Below are 23,238 nucleotides of genomic sequence, written 5' to 3'. Positions count from 1 at the left end.
AGTCTAAGTAAAAGTTATATAAAAGTTCACTGCCCAATTCTTGCAACTTTTCTCTAAGTTTAAAAATTTTCAAAAGAAAGTTTTTTAAAGTTAAAAAAAAAAGAGTACCATGGTTTTCAAGAACCATTAGTAGAGAAATGAAGGAAAATGTTTTAAAATTTTCAAATTGTTTAGAAACACATAAGTTTGAATTATTTAGAAGTACAGAAGCAAAATAGCAGTGTTAGAGTGGAGAGGGTGTGTGTGTGTGTGTCCATGTGTTTAGCATTTTTGTTAACCTCAGAGGAGGCCGTCAGTCTCTCTCTTGGCCACAAGAGTCATGCCACATTTTACCCAGTAAAGGATATAAACACGGAAAGAATGACTCCCCACAACTGAGGGGAAGGACTGCCCGGCCTAACTAAGGTTAGAACAAATTTGGTGAGTCACTTCCTCTTAGCAGGAAGGGCAAACATTTCTTGTTTCCTGAAGGATTCGGAGATTCTGGTGGAACACCTGAGCTCTCGGCCTGAATCATGCTACATAAGTAGTAAACTAGGTTAGGAGAAACTACAGCCCATTCGCTCAATGCTTCCACGCCCCCATGGTACCTCCAAGTTCAAAACCAATGTCAAACTTAAATCTCTTGTCCATGTCAGGCAGTACCTTACTAGGTTCCAGAAAGGACATGATGCCCCCAAAACAGAAGAGTTCATGTTATATCCATATTGATCCTCTAAACTCGAGTGGGCAACACCTTGGTTTTCTTTGGCACATCATTCGCAACGCTCCTCAGTCCTGAACCAAACCTGCGTAGAACTGCAGCTTCCTGGCAAAGCCGTCTTCCCTCCGGAAGCTGCCTCGGTGCCAGCAGCACACACACGTGGACGGATTAGGCAGAGCTGTGCTCTAAAGCACACACACGCTCTCCCAACGTGTGCTTTTCATTCCAGAAATACTTTATTCCTAAACCACTTCTACGCCTCTCTTGGCACAAACAGTATACGTGGCTCTGTGCCAAAGGAAGTGTCTGTTTAGAGGTGTGGACTTTCTTTAAATTTCTTTACCTCAGAAGATCATAAACAGAACATTCTGGTATAATTATGATGGAATAAAGTAGAAAAAGAAAAGGTTATGGGGGAAAAAAAAACATTTGTTTTATTTTTGGTTTTGTTTTATTTAAATTGCCTAAAAGAAATACTAGAAACACAAGATAAAACATAAAATTATCTTCCATGAGAGTAGAAATTACAGAGTTTAAGTTTGGGCAGGGCAGCAAAAATATTACCTTTAACGGGAAAGGTCAGTCATTTGCCGTCTTCTGGCACATACGTCGTTTATTCTTGTTTTAAGGTCACTTACAAAAGGTCATTTACCAAATGAGGTACAGGGGAGGGTTTTTTTAATTATTGGTTTATTCTGGAACATACAGTATTTTACTCTTGTCCCTTGCTTCTTGATAACTTTCACCCTATATTCAAAATTAATGTGAAAGTTGAAAACTTTTTGGCTAACTTACCTGTCCCTTCCCTTTCTCTATGTTCACAACCAGATATGTATTTAGGGTTCACTCACGACAAGCAGTGTGAAATCAATAACTCTTCGCAGAACCCTTAGACATCACCAATTGGATTACAAAACACACTGCTAACCACCTACATACATGTACACACACAACATCTAAAGGAAAATGACATCAAACTCCATAGTACATACGCACACGAGCGCCTGTTGGATTCCCTTCAGTATGGACCTAAAAGACACCTTCTCGGAAAGTCTGATCCTGGGTAGAGGGAGGAAAACTTACTTTCTTTCCACTTCTGGTGTTGACACGGCGCTGCAGAAGCCAAGCGACTCCTACGAGAGAAGATTCGTACTGTCAGTGTGGGCAGAGCAGCAGGCTTCATCTCATTTGTACAGAATATCACTTAAAAAAAAAAAAAAGGCAGAAGCAAAAATAGATGATTAAAGTCATTGTGCTTACTTCGATCTGGGACCGCAGCTGAAGTGACGTGGGACTGGCATCGGGTTTCTCCTAAAACAGAACAGATGCCGGTTTAATGAGACTTCCAAACGTGGCACACACCAGAAAGACCAATAGATGTGTAAGAAGAGAAGGAAGGATTTGGGGGACGCTGGAGTATATAATGGGAGGAGATGGCGGAGATACACAGCTTTTCTGGAAAAACTAAAGTACTTTTAAAATGAGAGATCTGGCCTCTTAAAAGTGAACTGTTTTCCAAACTTCACTGCTAGACACGGCTGACAATTTTACTGCCTAAGAAAACAGCACAATCTAACTGAAGGGCACTGACAGTTAATGGTGAAATAATTCTCTGGATATATTAATCCTTAGACCATCACTAGGACACTGAATTACTGCAATCCATTTGATTTCAGTTATTTTTCAGTAACAATAGAGTTTCAGTCTGATTTCAAAGTTCTAAACGCATTTAGAGTGCTGCGCAATGCAGGACTAGTTGTCAGCGTCTTTTGGAAGTTGGAACGCTAACTCGATGTTATCTTGCAGCCTGAAAAATCGCATACTCCTGTAAAACAAATGAACCAGCCTAGCTGGAAATTTAAAATCAAAACTCTCAGCCTCCAGTCAATAAATGAAATATAAATGTGTGACATTATGAGTGCACTGAAACAAAATCATTAAATCTTAAAAGAGAGGCAGAGGCATCAAATAATTTTAGAGGTAAAACCATGTGGTATAACACCTCCATTTTATAGTTAAAAAAGGCTGTATCCCCTCTGAAAGTAAAAGGGAATAAACCATTTACCTGTGATGAAAATAAATTATGCAAATTATGCATTCTCGTGTGCATCTATTGTTTGATTTATTAAAGTTGGCTACTTCATCATTAACATAAAACTAGACCAATATTAAGAAACTTACTGAAGTATAAAAGTAGCAATCAAATACTACAATAATTATCACTCAGGGTAAAGTTATACATTTAAATAGGGAATAAGAATCTGGCACAAATGTAGAGTTGATCAGAGGGAATGTGCTTTCGTGCAGGATTGGGAGGGGTGTTCTGGGGACCTGCTGCACAACACTGTTCACGTGGTTGACAATGTTGTATGATACACTCGGAAACTGTGGGGAGGGTGAATTTTATGTTATGTGTATTTTTGGCACAATTAAAAAAAAAAAATGAATGTGCTAGGATGAGGACATCTGAGAATGGGATGATTGTGGCCAAGCAGCCTGAAAGAGAAAGTGTTTTAAGGGACTGGCGACACACAGCCCCCAACACCTATTCCCCACTCCCAATTCTTATTTGTTATAAGATATCACAATGGTGTGAAAGCCCCACAGAACTTCTCTCTCATTAGCATCTTCCTGATTTTTATTTGTTGCCGTTGTTCATAAGGGACATATTTATGTTTCCGTACCAAACTTGAAAGACCATTTTTACAAAATAGTACATGGAAAATGCTTGCGTTCTATTCCAAGGGCAGTTGGTAGCATGTCAGACTCAGGTGCAGTTAACAAAGGGGCTATATCCTTTGGACATTCCTATACTTACAGACCTATCACAATTCCTCAGTATCTAACCTTTTAGCATCTCATAGAGAAATTTACAAACTTAAACAGCAGGAGGTAAATTTTTAAACCTAAATCTTCCCTATTCATGAGTTGGTACAGAGACTTCAGAATGCTGATGAGGTCTGTCATTTCCTCTGAAGTTTTCTCTGAAACTGCCCCTTTACCACCCAATTGCAGCCCATGTGCTTCTATAACCATCAACAAAAATGATTCAACTCCCCACCCCTCCTCCATTCTCACCTTTTCTTCAAGCTCTAAGTGTCTACCTCACTAAGTAATAGTTATGATAGGAAATTATCTTCTATTCTTCTATTGTATATGTTCATCTGTATTTTTCTACTAGATTTTATTTGTTGAATGTACCATTTTTCATGTCATATCATAAATGTTTATGGCATATTATGCAAAATGTATTTGTTCCTACATACAAAGTAGTTGCTTGTTAACAACTATTTTAGATGTTTGATGATAAAAAAACATTTTAAACATTTCAGCTTAACATGTTAGTTTGTGACTTTCAATAGGCATTTGATTGTGTTTTAGCTACTTAAAAAACAATTGTTTGCAGAGGCAGGGGTCTTGCTACATTGCCCAGGCTGGAGTGCTGCAGCTATTCACAGCTGCCATCACCGCACACTGTAACCTTGAACTCCTGGGCTCAGGCCAATCCTCAGCCTCCCCAGTAGCTGGGACTACAGGTGTGAGATACCATGTGTGGCTAATTTTTTCTATTTTTAGTTGCCTGGCTAATTTCTTTCTATTTTTTAGTAGAGATGGAGTCTCACTCTTGCTCAGGCTGGTCTTGAACTCCTGACCTCAAGCGATCCTCCTGCCTCGGCCTCCCAGAGTGCTAGGATTACAGGTGTGAGGCACCACACCCAACCTAAAATACATTCTTGAGGTGTTAAAATTTTTAAAAATAAGTGTCATAGGAAACTATACATGCATTTTATTATTAATAGAGGACCATGCTAAAATCATTTCATATCTATAGTTTGAGAAGCTAAACTACAGTACTATATAGTTTTTTTTTTTTAAAAAATAGAATCAGGCGACCAAAAAAATTACTGGGAAAACCTCAAATCCATTTCTTGTCTGGTTGGAAAATTTGTGGAAACAACCGTTCCCCAAATGTTTATTATGTCTAACTAAAAGCAGAAAAAAAAAAAAATATATTTTGAGATGAAATCAGAGGTTTGCCAAAACCAAAACGTGTACATGTGTGTGCTTTCACCTGCTTGCACATGTATTCACACACATGTCCACTGTCATACTAAAAGAACATGGGTCCAATACAAAACTAAGGCTCTGACCCTAAATGACTACATTTTGCTTTAAAGTGTTACAACCCATTGTGTGAGACACCAGCTTCAAAAACCCACCCAAGGCAGAATAAGGTCCTAGAAAAAAAATATCATGCCCCCATCCCCACTCTGACTTTGTTTCCACCTTCTTGTGGAAATCCACACCTCCTCACTCCCTTAATGCCGCCAGTGTTCCAAGCCAAATGAACTTCACAGCTGGAAAAGCAGGAGGGGTAAACCTTTCTCTTATTCCAAAAGCAAAGAGGAAGAACAACCAGCGCCCACCAGCTGGGCGTGGTGCCAAGTTCTCCTCCACACCAGGTACAGGAAGGGGGAGGTGGAAAAGCCAGAGACCACTGCATGCTTAGCAACAGGCAACAGGCTTAGAAAGTAAAATGCCACATGCTACTACTGATGCGCTCCATTAATGAAGGTAACCTAGCTCTAAACTACTGGGGAAAGTTCTGCTGGTGGTAGATTTTAAAACTCACGTGGCATCTACCACTTCACAAGAAGACTGCAGAGCTACGTTATCTTTCAGTTGGCAAAGTACACTATGCTTCTTCTTCAGGAGAGAGCCTTATCATAACAGATAAATTAGACAAACAAAAACCTGTAGGTAAACTCTGCTTAAATATATACCTTAAATAAACACCTTGCATACTGCTTAGTCTTGGCTTTTATTTGTTCACCTTCTTATAACAAATGGGTCCATGCTACCAAATTCTAGTAGGTTATTTCTCAACTTTTAAAAAAGCAGGCCCCTCTCTCCAAGTTTGAAAAGTAAAATTATCATCACACCTTTATTTTTATTGGAAGAATCAAAAAGACCGTAACTATTCACAAAGTCCTGAAGTTCAAGTGTTGACTCCATGACTTGCTGGCTGCTATTTAACTTCTCAGTCCTGGGCTAGCCTGTCCTGGGCTAACCACCCTTCCCAGAGTCCGTTAGATGAGCCCCACCAACCTACACATGGACCAGTGGAAGGCAATCATGCATGTAGATCCCAGTGTAACCCAAAATTCAACATATCTGAAATTCTAGTCTCACCTTTGCCTAGGAACCAGATCTCCTCCTGTCTGCCTTCTCTATTCCAGCCAATCATGGGACGTCTGTTCATTTTACCAAGACTTAAAACTCAACATTGTCTTGGGAGTCTTCTTGCTCCTCATTAAATAAGCTGCCCAGAGCTACTGCTGTTCTATTCACAAGCTTTCTTGCATCCATCCAGTAAATCCCTTCCACTCAAGGCCCTTTGCCTCACAGGTACCTGGGCCACCACTGCAGGGTGGAGTGGGACGTCCTCTCTGGGCACTAGGAGACTGGATTCCAGTCCTACTCCCCACTATAGTGAGACCGTGTTGTCTGCTTTGGTTTTTCTGATGGCAACAAAAGGCAAATAGAATACTTCATTACCTTTAAGTTCCTTTTTTTAATCTAAAACGCTGTGATGAAGCAGTGTCATGCCCTCCAATCACTACTGTCAAGTACATCTTCTGCCAACAGTACTCTTTGCCCTTGCTATTCAAAGTGTGGTCCATGGGCCATCAGCCTCACCCGGGAGTTTGTCATGTCTGCAGTCTCGGGCACCTCCCCAGATCTCCTGGATCAAAACCTGCATTTTTCCAAAGTCCCCAAGGGATGTCTGTGCTCATCTCTGCGAAGTACACCACTCTGTGTCATTTCTCTTTCAAAATCTCTTATGGAAACACAAGACTGACATGATAAAGTCCACATGTCTGAAAGAAGGGCTCCTTCACCAATCCTAAACCCTCTTCATGGTGAACAATTGCTGTGTCCACTGTCCCTGGAGCACACAAATGAGCCTAATGTCACTTTTGCTCATGCTACCTAAACGTGCTTCTCCTTCCTGTCCATCATCCTCGTATCCTTTAGATCCAACTTCAATCCCCGCTCCTGTTAAAGCTTCCCTGCCCAGCTGTGCCTTAAATGATGTGGCTGAGTATGGTAAAAACAATCACTATTTGTTAAGAGTACCTATGAGTACCAACTCTTCTACTCACTTACTGGTTTCCTCGACTAGTCTGTAAATGCCCTTGTAATGGGAATTTATCGTACCCTCCCATAATCCATCAAAACCTATTTACTTAGCACTTACTATGTGCCAGGTCTCCATTTCAAGTGCTAAAGATGCAGCTGTGATCAAGATATGGGTTCGACCCCTCAAGGATGTTACTGTCTTATAGCCTTGCACCAGCTCTCTGTGCAAGAACAGCGCTCCTGGGCACCTATTGGTTTGGTTTCCTTAAATTGGATCACTTTGCCAATGAGTCTGACTCTTTCTTCCATTAATCTGTGTTTTCAGCTCCACTGTCTGGAGCATGTACTTTCATGTTTGAACATTTAATTAACATTGGGTTTCAGAGTTACACTGGGAAGTAAAAGTCATTCAGCAAATATTTAAGATCTATGACTTAGATCTGTAAGAACTTAAAAAAGAATGTTGTAATGTTTAATCACTTTGAGGTAAAAATCAGGAGTGGTTTGTCAGTTTCGACATCCATCTCTACCTTTTCATCTTTTCATGTCTCCTTCCACCCATATCATTCATAGATAAAACAGGAGAGATGTTAATCATTTTTCTGGCTCCCACAAGTTCGTGGCCCGGCATAAGAAATTTTTTTCTGAGTGGAAGTGAATGGAAAAGTACTCTCATCCCATCATATCAAAGAAGAAAAGTTCCAAGGGAAAAAAACTTTTTTCACAGTGAAGAATTCTATTCCACTAAGTGCAACCTTAAAATCTATCCATAATTAATAGATCAGTGAATTTATAGAAACTTTGATAAGAAATAAACCTAAAGTGGCAATTTCCACCTAACCATTAATGCTCTATACTAAAATAAGTGAGTCTTTTGCGGCATTTGTCTTAAGTTCTGCAATTAATTGGTTACCTATTTATTTAGACCTCACCATGTTCCCAAAAATGACTTAAGAAGGCTTATAAAACTGAAGTTCAATGTTACACGATAAAGTAAAACGTTAAAGAGCGGCTGGTCCGATGGTAGTGGGTTATCAGAAGTTATTAACAGTAGTGTCAGTAAAGTTGGTATTCAACCACCCATTGCTAAATTTGACTGGGTTTAAAAAAAGAAAAAGTTAAAGAACTAATCTACATGATAAAAATTGGCAGGTGGAGGGACCAAAATTGTAAAGTAAAACAGATCCAAGAATTAGGTTAGTTCATAAAATGTGAGCCATGGGATCCTACACTAGAAATGGACCACATGGTCAGTTACAGGATTGATGTTACCACACTTTTATGTTTTAAGGTATTCACAGGTACATGACTCTGCTAGTGAAAATTTCTCCTTTGGATACTGGCAGAGAGAATACTGTACTATACTGAATGACATCACAAGCGTTCCTCCTGCAGAACTCATTTTGCCTTGTAAGTGCTTTAATGCTGGGCAAAGCTGGACTTAGGTCTGAGAGCCCATAGCAAAAACTGAGAGACCTAACACGGGACTCCCTGCAGTCCACACTCCCCTACCCATTTGAAGGAGTCAGCGAGAGTCTCCAGGGCAGGGACAGAAATCAACCTGGAGACAGCAGGTGAGCTACCATCTTGAAGCAGGCTGTGGTACAATCCATAGGCGTCACAAAAAGTTTGTGGACTTGGTTGACCAATTGGAGGGAATGAGGCTGTTTATTTGGATAAGCAAAGAAATGTGAACAAGAAGGAGGTCCAGGGAAGAGAGGGCAGGGAGCTGCTCAGTGCAGAGACTCCCAGCCGTTGGCTCAAGGAGGTCCCCATCAATGACAGCACCCCGCACACTGGGAGAAACTGGGAGGATTTGAGGTGGAAAAAAATTATATTTTAAAATAATATCTAATGACTATAAAGAAAATAAAATCAGAGTATTGGTGAAGATATTAAATATTGAGTTAGTATAAAACCTCTAAGTAAAATCATTTCTGTTTTTTTTCAACAAGAGCCTTGAACTTACTTCCTTGGAAATAACTTGTTTGAAATAACTTTGTCTATATGCTTGAGAGGACAATAAGCCATCCCATATCAGGACTTTTAGTGATGACCTCTCTATGTTCTTGTTGGTCATTGCTAACAAGAAATTTTACTCACATGACTAAGTGATAAAAATTATTTTAACCATTTTTACAACCATTTAATTATGGCAATTTCTATTTCAAGGGTCTAACTGTACTTTATTTCATTAACAAGTATAGTGAAATTTCTTATGAAAATGTAACAGATTTCAAATCCAGTTAAATTTTTTCAATTAGATATTTCAAAACACTGACAGTTCTAACATGCAGCCGTGTGAATGCAACGTTCATCCTGAAGCTAGCTTGGCCACACTGGATCGGCGGTATCCCACCACCACATGTAACCACCGCACCTTGGACTATGTGCCTGAATTTTGAACCAAACTCTTCCAATAGCTTTAAGGTCCCTTGACCGCGATGGCCAAGTTGGCTGCTGAAGTGCATGTCACCCACTGTGCTTGCTGCCCATGGGAATCAGACAACACTCTGCCTGGGACCACACCCCAATAAGCTGTATCAGCGGTTCTCAAACTTGGTGCACTGCAGTCCCCTGGAGGGCTTCTGCAACCCAGATTGCTGGATCCCACCCCCTGAGTCTCAGATTCAGTGGGTCTGGGGTGGGCCCTGCTAATTTGCATTTTTGCCAAGTTCCCAGGTGATGCTGATGCTGCCGGCTGGGGAGCCACACTGAGAACTGCCGGCCCAGACAAGGCTGCTCAGAGCTGCCTCTAGATGGACTCAGGGGTCTGCAGGTAAAAGGGTCCATACATTTGGAGCCACACCTGAAGTTTGGCCTGGTCTGCAGTGCTCTAAAAGGAATAATCAAGACTAACGATTTTAAAGTTACAAGGGCAAAGACGGACTCCACATCTTTTTTTAAAAAAGGGATGAGGAGAAAGGGCAAGTAGAGCCAAGTGTCCAACAATAGAATAAACTGTTGACCACATGTGGAAACCGTATCAGTGGAGGATTTGAGCTTCACCACGGGAGCATCTGTTGCCTGGGGTGGGGCCTTTTTCAGAACCTCGTCAGACCTCAGTGACGACTGCAATCCCACTGCTTGTCCGGCATGTACTCACTGGAAATTAAATAAGTTTTGCAGGATAAATTTAGACTTTACATTTTATTTTATGGGAAAATGAACTAACTCAATGACTCAAAACATTCTGGAACCGATGACCTTCAGAAGTTGGTGACAGCCTATAACTGAACAAACTGACGTATTCATTTATTCAACCAGTATTTCCCTTCCTCTTTGTCCTCAGTTGACATTTTGGGTCCTAGGAGCATAAAGAATAGCCAATGACCTTCAGGAGTTCAAGGTTAAGTAAGACAAACAGATAACTGAGAATATAAAAAACCAAAGCCTTCTATGTTATCATATAAATAACATCTGAACTGATCAGTATGCAGATCGGGTATCTGAAAATCGGTTTTACAAAATTGTGTAGCCTGATCAAACTGACGATGCCAAATTTTAATGACTTCTCTAACAGATCAGCTCACATTTTCTCATGAAGTGTCACTATTATTGTTGTCTTTGCTGTTGTAAAATCAAAGTGCTATCATGGCATTTAACCAGCCTTCTCTCTCGCTCTGATTCATATTTTCAAACCATCTTTAAACACTGTGTAACCGTCTTTAAAAAGCTTCAGAATCAATGGCAATCCAGCATATTTTGAAATCACCCACAAACCTACTTTTAAAATAAATGAATTTTTGAATTAGTAGTGTTGCCTAATGATATAAAACATGAAAAAAAAAAACCACATGGATAGATGTCATACTATTTGAGAAAGAAAAAAATAAAATGAAAATTGGCATTTCAGGTTGTCACAAATACCAAACTTTAGCCCAGGGCAAACTTTTTCCTGTTCCATTATAAATGCTTGCAAAATTAGGTTTAGAACAGAAACACAGGCAGACAAAGCCCCGGTGTAATATACATAAATGATATGTTTCTGTTCTTGTATAGTGATTTTCCTCCCTTCTGAGCATTAATCTTTGAATGACTTACTCTATAAATTATGGAACTTAGTTCAAAAGCAAATGAAATTTAAAATACCCATTTATTGAATGGCAAAAGTGCCATGTTGAAATTACCATGATTTATCTATTTCTCTAACAGTTACTGTAGCAAACTTACTTCATTGCTCAAAATTATTACCTGGTTGCATAGTTCACTCTGGTTTAAACATAAATTTATCCTACTGTTCAGAATAGCAGCTGTTTGTCAGGATCTCATTCATTCATCCCCAACCATGAGGCACAACTTTTATCTTTCTACAGCTCTAAAGTGGCACAGTGAGGTACATACACATAGCACTCATTTTTTGGAAACCAATTAAATTCACGTGCACCACTGATTACTAAAATGGGGGAAGGGACAAGGCAAAGTAGCATTTAACCAGAACAGAGTTCACCCATACTGTGCTCACACGCCTATTTGTACCCGGTACGGTTCTGGTAGCTCAGGCAGAAAGTATATATTGGCATTCGAAAGGCAACACTGTCTGTAAAACTAATATATTTCTTGGGCATTAATGCTTGTGGGCACTGCTATCACAGCAACTAAATCCTTGCTGCTGGCCTAGCGAGGGATTCTGATTTAAAATCCAACTTTTTCTTCATACCAAGAGGAGGACTCCCTCATTTCCCTGCTCGTGACTTACTTGGTATAGAAGTTGGGGAAAAATGCATATTCTCCACCTGAAGGAAAATTTACAACATACCAAAAAATGGACTGAGTGGCTGAATATATAAAGAGTGCTGATAAAGAAATAAGAAAACATTACTTTAGATGGAAAAATGGGCAAATGACTTTAAGAGATGAACCACAGAAATAAAGATAGACAACTATGTGTGTTCTTATAGGTAATTAGAGAAATACAATTTTAAAAGGACAATGAGACTACTTTTCACCAAATTGGTAATGATTTGTTATTTCCCCAATAGTATTAAACACTGGGAAATATAAAAAAGAAAAGGGGAACACATATGCTACAAACTATAGACTATTTCCAGGTGGTAACTTAACAGCGTTTCAAGAGTCTTTAAAATGTCCCTCCTTTTCAACCCGTTATGCTCATATCTAATAATTGGTCCTGAGGAGATAATAAGCTATTAAGATAAATATATACACTTAATGATATTCACGGTCACATTTTTATAATAACAAAAAATTGAAAACTGCCTAAACAGCTCAAATTGGGGAACATAAATAAACTATGATATATTCACAAGACAAAAGGGTATGTAATGATTAAAAATAACAACACTGAACAACATTTAATAAGGAGAAAGTATTCCTTACTGAAGGTTAAAGAATATAAGCAAGAACACTATATATACAGTTTGACCTCATTGTGCATTTTGGTATGTGGTGTACATATATAAACAGTGGAGTGTAAACTCCATGAGGCAGAACATTCTGTATGTTTAGTTCACTGATGTATCCCCAGAATCCAGCAGAGTGTCTGACACTTAATAGTTACTCAATATGTGTTGAACAGATACCTATGTCAGACAAAAGCCTGTGGTTATATCTGAGTTGGAAGCGTAGGTGGGGGGCTTGAGCATAATCATTATTTTCTTTTTTAGGTTTTTCTGAATCTTGTGATTATTCTACAATGTGTATATACTGCTTTTACAATCAGAAAGCAAAACAAAAATGTTTCTACTTAAAATCTGTTTTTTTAATGTTATTCCTTCTATAGACTCAGAGTCAGATTTGGTTCAAATTTACATACACACACACACACACACACACACACACACTCTACCAAGGTTCCATACCATAACTGGGACATAGATGATCCATGACATAGAAAATCTTAGTTAATTTTTTTAATCCCATATGATGACAAATTTCTTCTCTACACATAGATCTTTGCAGAGCACTTGTAATTTAAGGATACATTATTCAATGCACACCCTTTATTTTTTAATTGCATTGTACTATTAAGGATTCTGAAACATCAATAATTTAGGATTTTCATCACAGAAATTTTGCTTTACCTTTTCTTTTTCTTAAAATGCCTTATTAAATTCACCTTTCCTGTAGCATGGAAAGGAAGAATTGAAGTATTTTCTTCTTGTCTCTTAACTGGCCTCAATCACCTAAATATCACCAGGGTGCTAATTAGAAAAGTTATTTCATAGAAGATTATGCATATTACATGCATAGAAAATCTGCATGTATGTAAACATTAAGGCAGTTTTCCCCCAGCAGATAACATTTTTTCCTGGGAAAAGCAAACAAACAAGAACCTCAAAAGAGTACAAACAAGAAACCTATTAGGGACCTGATCTCCAATGGCAGAAAAGAGATCGATGGTCCGTCCCTTCCTGGCACCTGTAGCAGTGCAGATAAAGGCAGTGGGTCCAAACACAATGACTGATGTGGCTGGGAACCAGGCTAGGAGGACAGACTGTGTCCCCAAATACTACAAGTCCATCTAAAAAGGCTGAGGTGAACCTAGAGATAGGATTGTTATTTAGAGAACCAAGACAATGTAGAGTCTTACAAGGGCACAATCAGATCTGTTTTAAAAAAACAAAAAGACATAATTCCTATAATGATAGAGTATCACTTCCACACCACCCACGTTTTCCCTGTCAACCCTAAAACAATGTATGCAAATTCAAAACACTAACCCTTGAATTTTCATTCATTCAATAATATGCACCATAAAGACAATCCAAGGAGAGTGCTCACCTTCGACACAAAACCCCAAGTTAGACTGAGAAATCGTTAGCGTCCCGGTGCAAATGTTAAATGCTATACCTATTCATTTTTGAAAGTTGCTGCGAAGACTTTGCTTTGAAGATTCCAAATTTTAATTCACCAGACGAATGCCCTCAACAATTCACGAAAATGCTTATTATATGAAAAGAGAAAATGATCTTTGGAAATGAAAAGGATTCATTCTTTGCCATAAATTAACAAATTTAAAGCAACAAATAAATCCCTCAAATTTCACCAAAAATGTCACAGAGCTGGGAGGAGCAATGAGAATGGCTGAATGGGCAAGAGATGAGAGGGACTAATTACCAGGCAAGAGTTACTGTTGGGGAAAGGACTGTTTGCACCAAAACTAAATAGGACTTCAAAAGTTGTGATGGGGGCAGGGAGGGGAGAAAAGAGAAAGGAAAAAAGGTACGTCTTGGGGTCCGGAGGTTAATGTGTGTTACTGACAGAACTTTAGGAGAATTAAGGATGCCACTTCCTCCTGGGCCTTCTCTGATCCTCTGAGACTGGGTCAGGGGCTTCCACTCTAACACTTAACCACACTATTCTGCCTGCACAGGCTTCAGTGTACCCCCGGGCACACGCTGTAGGTTGCTCACCTTTAATGTCTCAAGATCTAGCAAAGCGCTTGGTACAGATTAAGTATCTAATAAATATTGGTTAAATGAATAAATTAATGCGAGGCAGTAGAGTACAAGAGATTGGAAGTGGAGACACCACGGCACCTAAAGCTTAGTGCCTCATACATAGTAGGGAGTCAATAAACATTTATAAATTGCATTTCAATTTCTACTATGTTTTCAGTCCCTGGGTATTAGCACTGTATAATTTGATCCACAAAGCATGAGAAAGACAGTATGTTGAACAGTAAAGCAAAACAATGACAGAAACATGTTCAAGAAAGCACAGAAACCATGCTCAGTGCTATATATATCTTCTACCACATGTGTCAAGGGTTTTGTTAGAGATCACATAGACTGCCATTTGTCCTTGTTTATCCTGAGTAGGCAACCGAGGGGAAGCTGAATGGAGTGATTTGGGAAGACATAAAAGCAAACAACTACTTTCTTTAAAATTTCCTCTTAATTATATTCAAATGGTATACACTTTATAAATTGAATTGATGGACTGATTCAGTTATGTATACCAAAGTATCATAGAAAGTACTACAGAAAGAACAGTGACAAAATCCTTTGTGGGTACCTGGTCCATTTACCTTATAAACCCCAGGCATTTACTGAGTGCCCACTAAGACCCCAAGGCTTGTTCTCAGATTGCACCCCACTTCCCACTTCCCCACCTTCTGGCAATCATTAAATCTCCAGCTGTCAACTGAGTACATCTGCGAGGGCCACTCCTGGAGTCTCAGGTGCTTCTGTGGCACCTTCCCTGTCATCATTATCAGCAACAGCAGCAGCAGCAGCATCTTCACTTCACTCCCAACATTGCCAACGTTTATCACGGGCTTACTTGGTGCTACACACCATGCTAGGCACTTCACTGCTTGTTTACATTTAATCTTCTCAAAAACATTATAAGGGGCCAGGCTCCGTGGCTCACGCCTGCCATCCTAGCACTTTGTGAAGCTGACACAGGAGGATCGCTTGAGCCCAGGAGTTTGAGGCTGCAGTGAGTTATGATGACACCACTGCACTCTAGCCCGGGCAACAGAGAGGGACCCTGTCTCAAAAAAAAAGAAAGAAAAAAAAAACTTTTAAGGCAGAAATTTTTACTATTTCCATTTTTACCAACAAGGAAACAGGCATGGAGAGATTAAGTAACTTGCCCGAGACCACATGCCTGACGTTGGTGGAGTCTATCGCTTCTGTGTGATTTGATTCCGGGGTCCAGACTCTTCGTTGTTATGCTAACATCTCTTGGCCCTTCTGGTCAGTGTTCCTGTGCTGAAACAGGCTTCCTTTGGCTTCCTGAGTCTCTGTCCTTCTCCCCTCCTCTCTAGGTTGTACCCAAGTGTTCTGTTTCGTGCCTTCTAAGGCCTTATTCTGACAACTGCAAAATAAACTTCACCTTCTCCCAGGACAGGGGTTCTGCTCCATTCATGTTCAGCCTGGTGACTAAGTCCGACAGACATCCAAATGCGGGCTGCTCTCAGTTTCCCAGTGCCACCCCTGCCCCACTGCCCAGGTTGAGGACCCTCATCACCTGGTACTTGCCCAGACTTCAACTTCCTGCTGGAGGACTGGGCCTCTCAAGTAAATCCCCACAATGAGGCCTCCCCTAATAGGGGTCCATATCCAAGTGCTGGTCTCTCCTGCAGGTTTATGTTCCTGTTATCCATAAACAGCCTTGTCTGGCAAAAACCAGAAGCTGCTGAGGATGGTAAAGGATCTCAATGAATCCCCATTAGGATCTTGGGTGATCTCTTTCAACTGCAATCCAATGAAGGTGCATTCTCTCTTGAGGTAGCACAACCCAAGACACAAAGACACTGTTCTGAGGGGGTGGTGTGTGTGCAGCAGCTCCCTCTTCCTGCAAGCCGCTGAGGGGCCCACCACCTGTCACATATCATGCAGTTAATTAAATAACACTTGTGAAGGGGTTTGTGACACGCAGCACACATGTCGTCCGGGATCTCACACGTGGCGTGCCACATTGCAAAACTCAAGAGCTATTTTTAAAATCTAACTAACAGTTGAGCAAAAGTTAAGAGTGTTTTCTTTTGTAGACTGCTTTAAACCCATTACTCTTCCATTGAGAATATTTCAAAAGGAGCGCGCAACTGATGGGGATTATTGAATAGGATACAAAGGACACAAGGACACACACACACACACACACACACACACACAGAGTTACAATCCAAGCCAAGCTTTCAGGGAAACCTCAAAGAGTTTGCTTTGTTTCATCTATTCTTTTGAAACAAGTAATTCAAGGGGGGAAGGAGGAAACAAATTGCTTCTTGTCTGTCCAGATGTCATGTCCACATAGGTGAGTGAGTCACGACACTGCCATGCCATCTGAGGGCACACTGAGGAGGCGTCTGGGATGCTCGTAACCTGTAAAGACAAAGGCCAGCTTCTCTGGGGCCCTGGCTAGACTCGCCAGGGCAGTAAAGCCAAGTGCCTTGATGGGTGTAGGTTTTTAAGTGTGGGATCACCTTTACCTTCCCACACTATAATTACACAAAGCTTTTCTGGCTTCGGGAAAAATAAAAGGTTTATTTTTAATTAATGAGGACAGGTCCCTAATTCCCACTTTAAAAGAGCTTACTTTTGCCAGAGGGAATCCTATGAATGAGTGGGTAGGTTTCATGGATTGCCTCTGGCTAAGAGGTTTGAGAGTAGTTCCCCCAAAGAGCAGAGCCACTAAAGGCCGCCTACTTTCCGCGTGGGCTTTCCCTTCTGTAATACACCACGTCGTGATGGCTCTGCAGCGACCTCTGTCCTGCTGGCTCTTGGGTGATCGTCATCAGTTTTTAAATTCTTGAAGTCTGCAGGGGCAGGTGCCAGCACGTTCTCAACCCCATTCGTATCTATCTTTCATATATCTGTGCTCAGACAACACTGCTGATCATACCAAGTAACTTAGTCAAACCTGAATAGTGATCCTCCTTTGATTTAAACTGTTCTCATTTTTAAAGAAAGTAATCCTGTAGTATTATTTCCAACAAAACTAATACTTCTTTAGGTACTGTTTTATAACCCCCAGACATGTGACTAACACAAGGCCTTTTAGAAAAAAGCCTGTGCCAAGCAAATGTCAGAAAAGTGAAACCTCTTCCCTGGAGCCTATGGCTCAATAGGAGGGAGAGGAAGCAGCACAAACGCGTGGAAGTCAGTTCCCAGCAGTCTCTGTACTAATCAGAATTTCCCGGGCATACAAATGATGATCACTAACTAATGCGCACATGTACATTGTTCAGCTGGCATGCACACACCCATAGCACTCATTAGTTTCCTCTCTCAAATTAAAAATATTCAATGCAAAATTCCAAATACATTTGTCAATGGAAGCCATTACCCATTTGTCATCATAAAATTAAGAAAATGTTGTGCTCTCTGTGACGTCGATGGTGCTGGCTCACGGTGATTAAGCACAGCGAGGCATTGGGCTTGGTGCTTTACAAATATTCCCTCCTGAGAAGTGTATTCACTCCCCCCAGGCTCAGAAGAACGGAAGCCCCACGAGAGCAAACAGTGCTCCCACTTCCTCACTGCCGCAGCCCCAGGTCCTAGAACAGAGCCTGGCACACCACGGGTGCTCGGTGAATGTGGTGGATAAATTTTTAAAAAATTATTTGACTTAGTTCTCACTGCAGCCTCCATAGGTAGGTACTATGTTTATCGCTGTTTTATAGAGGAAGAAACTGAGGCTCAGAGAGATTTAAGTACCCTGCTCACAGTCACATGGCCAGCAAGTGGCAACGCCAGGATTTCCTCCCCAGGCTGCCGGCTTCCTGAGGTCACTCTGAACCGCTCCACTGGATGCCCAAGGGACTCTGACATTCAGTTCTCTGCTAAAGCCATTTGCATCCAACAGAATAATCATATACCTACAGGAATACTCCAGAAATTCTTCCCATAATACACTTTCTGACTGCGTCCCATGACCTAATATTCAGCATGCCTGGGTTCTCCAACCTACTTATTTTGGTGCTTGTTTTATTTCCTTATATAATAATAAAAAAAATATCTCTTTTTGTAAACACTATACTAAAAAAGTAGACAAACAAATCTTGTGGGTTGACTGGTGCCTGCTGCAAATATTAATGATGTGCTCCTGGCAAAAGAGGATCTCAGAAGCCATCCACGCTTTAGTGCTTTCCATCCTCCAAGGAGGGACAAGTGCATTTCTACAACTGTTCTTGTTCAAACTTCATACAAAGGAAGAGCAATTCACCATATTTTTAGTCTTTCTCTCTCTTTTTTTTTAAATCTTTCATCATCCCTCTTCTCTTCCCTTTGGTGTATTCATACAAATACGTTGAACCCTCCCCATAGAAAGGGAGTGAGGGAAAGGAGCGGGAAGGGAGGAAGCAGGCTGGTTAATTCTCTACTCATTCATTGCATCCATTCCTTTAAAGCCAAAGTTCAAAGTCCTTGCATGAATTTTCTATACCCACTGCCTCTGTTCACTTCGCTTTGATCATTCAAGGCCATGCATCAAGTTAGGTGCTAAGAACACAGTGAGGAATGAGCCTCAGGTCTCTCCCTCCAGCTGCTGCTCTGAAGCCACCATTCCCAACTCCCCTGCTCCGCAAGAACGTCCTGACAGGACCTCAACAACGCATTATAAAGTGAGCTCCTCATCTTCCAGCACAGCCAGCTCCTCCTCCTCGGTCTCACATGTCAACAGCCACACTCCCCTCCCAGAGACTTATCCTGATCCCTTCCATAGAGTCCACCAAGACCTAAATTCCTCCAACAGGTTTTTTCTGTTCACCTTCTCATTCCATGTCTACACCCAGTATCTTTGCTCAGGCTTTGTCCTGGACTGTGGCAACAGCCTTCTAGCTGCTCTTCCTCCTCCAAATAACTGAAGACACCATTGCTGAATTAAGATTTCCCATGAACATAATCCTCCTGTCATTCTCTCCAACAAAAACTTTCCTGTGTCCCCTCTTAACAACAGAACAATGTCAAACTATTAAACTGGCATTCAATGGCCGGGTGTGGTGGCTCACGCCTATAATCCTAGCACTCTGGGAAGCCGAGGTAGGAGGATGACTTGAGGTCAGGAGTTCGAGACCAGCCTGAGCAAGAGTGAGACTCCAGGCTGTACTAAAATAGTAAAAATTGGCGTGTGTGGTGTCGCATGCTTATAGTCCAGCTACTTGGGAGGCTGAGGCAAGAGGATCCCCTTGAGCCCAGGAGTTTGAGGTTGCTGTAAGCTAAGCTGATGCCACGGCACTCTAACCTGGGCAACACAGTGAGACTCTGTCTCAAAAAAAAAATAAAAATAAGTAAATAAATAAACTGGCATTCAAGACTTCCTATTCTGCAAGTTACTTAGTCTCCCTAATTTAATTGAAACTGAGCTCCATTCATTTCCTTTGAACACCCTGAACATGACTCAAACTAACTAAATACTAAAGTAGCTCAAATTACTACAGGAATAGTAAAGAACTGTGCATTTGGTAAGAAATCAATGTACACACCAAGTTCAAAGTTTCCACAATGGTAAATATTTCCCTATAGAGTCCCATCATTAAAACCTTAGCAATGTTCTGATACACTGAGTTGATTTCTTTAAGAAATGCCACTTTTCTTTTTTTCCAACAGTAATGATTTTTCCCATGATCCTTTCCCTATATTCTTTATGATGTGGTATTATAGCTTTCGGGAATGCAATGCAAACTGAAATAATTATGGTACAAATTCTAAGTTTAAAAACCAAACACTAAATACTTTATCATTTTATTTACATCACTTTTAAAATCTTTTTGTTCTTTCACTCATGGATGCTTTGGGTATAACCGTAATGTATTAAATAATCCTTCTCTCAAAATCCCAGCACCTGTATAGATACCTGCTATTATTGTCAGGAGAGAAGAAGGTACAAATTGGGTGCTAAATATATTTTTTTTTTTTTCCTGAGACAGGGTCTCACTCTAGCCAAGCTGGAATACAGAGGCACGACCATAGCTCACTGCAACCTCAAACTCCTGGGCCACCCTCTTGGCTCAGCCCCCCACTAGGACTACAGGCATATGCCACCATGACTGGCTAATGACAGAGTGTCACTATGTTGCCCAGGTGGTCTCAAACTTGTCATCTCAAGTGGTCCTCCTGCCTCAGCCTCTCAAGTGCTAAGATTAACAGGTGTGAGCCACCATGCCTGGCCTTAAATTGTTTAATAAATGAAACATAAGTTTCTCAATCCTTACATCAAAATCTAGCCAAAACAATCCCTCTTACCTGCAAAAAAAGTAAAGATCTTAGAAATCATGAAATTTGGTAAGTCATATATATACAAGCTTCTTTAACATCTCGACTACAAGTTATAATGTGTCAGAAGCAACACTCAGTCCAGCTTCAGGCCATGAAAAAGTTATGTAACAACATGAATTACATCAAAATGGAGACTAAGTATTTGAAAAACTGGTGAAAAAAATCTATCAAGAGCAAAGCCTGCATAAAGACTTTGGCAAATATTCCCATTATGGTCTTTGGGAATAAATTTTCAAACAACTGAGAATTTTAAGGGGATTTCATGCTTCATGTTAATTTACCAGATTTTGCAAAGAAAATAACTAAAAGGCCAAATGGCAGGGATCTTTTTTTTTTTTTTATTCCACACAGCTTTGGATACAGCCTTGTGCCTGGAGAGAACTCAATACATGTTGACTGAATGTAATTGCATAATGCTGGATTCCATAAATCTTGTCTCCTACAATTTGATGTGTGTTTGTTTAGGGGGTTAATTTTTTTATATGGCATTTCTCTTGGTCCCTGGGGGTACCTAGTAAGTGCTGAATCAATATTGACTGACTGACTGAATCACAGGATTACATATTTAACTAGAATTCATGAAATTGCTTAAATAAAAATACAGACCTAGAAGGCATTTTTATGTCTGTATCATAGATGTGTGGGCAAAGCTCTTGTATTATACCATCAGGTAGCTTGTCAGTACAGTAGTCAGTTCACAGTGAGGCCCTCCTCATAACTAGCCCACCTTAGACAGAACACTTATCTCTAATGCAAAGTGGTTGTTTATTAGCTTATAAAGTTTCCATTTACTTTGGCATGTCACTTCAAGTGTAACTTATAATTAAGCTTGTCCTGTAGAGAAAATGTAATGCTGATGATTATGGCTCCTTGGTTTACAGGAAGGTATGGCTCTTGTCTCAAGAGGACCAATTTGGAGAATTTTAAGAACTTTCTGGGATAAGAAATACCTGTTCTAGATGACTAGTAATCGCTTTTGTGATTTGGATATAAAACCATTAAATGTATCACCACGAAGCACTGCTTTCCACAAACACTGCCTTTTTCTTGTAACAAAACACATCCGCCTCAACATTCCAACCGTTTGTTGTGATGAATGTTCACCAGGGCTAAGCAGAAAACACTCTACACTTGCTGTTCCTCTAACACAGCCACATTCACCACCTCTGAGCGACACACACTGGGAGGTTTTCCACCAGCAACACCTTGATGTGAGAAGTACGATTCCTGTCACACTGACAGCGTGTTCCATTACCGTCTGCGGTGAAAGTGACTCCAGAAGTGACCGGACTTGGTCATTTGATACATGCTTCATGACTGCCGCCAGCAGTTCAACTTTACTTAAAACAAGAGGAAAATGTCCTCCTGTTGTCTGGCTTTAAATACAGAACGTCATTTTTAAGAACAACCTTGATGTTACTTACGTGCAAAATTTCTTATATACCCCAAGGTGGAACTGGCATAAAGCAGCCTCCCTTCTCTGACTTTAGTAATATCAATAGCAGGTTTCATAGCATTTCAAACACTTTAAAGAAAACAAACTGCGCAGAGCATGGTGGCTAATGCTTGTAATCCTAGCACTCTGGGAGGCTGAGGCAGGAGGATTGCTTGAGGTCAGGAGTTTGAGACTAGCCTGGGCAAGAGTGAGACCCCATCTCTACTAAAAACAGAAAGTTGGCCGGCCAACTAAAAATGGAAACACAAAATTAGCTGGACGTGGTGGCGAGCACCTGTAGTCCCAGCTACTCGGGAGACTGAGGCAGGAGGATCACTTGAGCACAGGAGTTTGAGGTTGCTGTGAGCTAGGCTGACCCCATGGCACTTAAAAAAAAAAAAAAAAACTGAATGTGAGAATTCATTTAAGCAGGAACTGGTTTTGAAAATTTCTAAATTCAATATTGTTAGTCACATATTACCATCTACTTACAACTCTTTATAATTGGAAATCCAGTTAATATTTGTAAAGCATCTGTAAAATACAAGTTACTGTGACAAATGTTCTGAAGGACACAGGGATGTAACTTAAACCCAGCCACCTGGGTGCTTGTAATTTGGTAGAGATGAGACAAGTACAAGAACAACAATATATGGTAGAAAAGAGCAGACATTGTACGAGAAGTACAATAAAATTGCAATGGGGATTCTGAGGGACAAGTGCCACTTTACCTGGGGAACCAAGAAGGGCCTGCAAAGCAGGTGACATTAGCACAGGATGGGATGGCAAGTGCAAGAGGTGAGTGATGGTCTAGAGGAGGAAAGGTGGCAGAAAGGGCCAGGGACTGCTTTTCTTTATAATGAATCTCTTGAATTTATTCGATAACACATAAACTGCATGAGGAAAAGAGTTCCATGGATGGATGGTGGGGATGGTTACACAGCAATGTGAGTGTATTTACTGCCACTAAACTGCACACTTAAAATCAGTTGAGATGATAAATTTTATGTTATGTATATTTTATCATAATTTTTTTTTAAAAAATAATTTTGAAAAAAGCTAAACTGAACTAAAAAAAAAAAAAAGTTCAGCCCTCCTCTATCCCCCCCTGCTGTGGACAATGCTGTCCTAGACCTGCGAAGGACCTGTCCTCAGGGCCCCGAATCTCCCCGCTGCTCTCTGCCGTCACTGACGTTCCTGGACTCGGCATGGTGTCCAGCCAGTCCCTGAGGGCCAGACCCTTCCTCACTTCCCTGGATTCCCACGCC

At 40.6% G+C, this 23,238-nt stretch overlaps 1 protein-coding gene across 1 annotated transcript in view; it reads right to left on the bottom strand.

Moving 5' to 3' along the window:
• SASH1 (SAM and SH3 domain containing 1) overlaps positions 1 to 23,238 on the bottom strand; it is a 166,784-nt gene that overhangs the window by 93,053 nt on the left and 50,493 nt on the right. Inside the window, exons 3-4 of the mRNA XM_045544547.1 lie at positions 1,964 to 2,014; positions 1,787 to 1,836 (exon numbers count right to left, since the gene is read on the bottom strand). Coding sequence (XP_045400503.1) covers positions 1,787 to 1,836; positions 1,964 to 2,014 — 101 coding nt within the window. The remainder of the gene's footprint in view (positions 1 to 1,786; positions 1,837 to 1,963; positions 2,015 to 23,238) is intronic.

Source organism: Lemur catta, chromosome 2 (genome assembly GCF_020740605.2).
Source record: "Lemur catta isolate mLemCat1 chromosome 2, mLemCat1.pri, whole genome shotgun sequence".
Taxonomy (NCBI): Eukaryota; Metazoa; Chordata; class Mammalia; order Primates; family Lemuridae; genus Lemur; species Lemur catta.
This window is presented reverse-complemented; position numbering and strand designations above follow the sequence as displayed.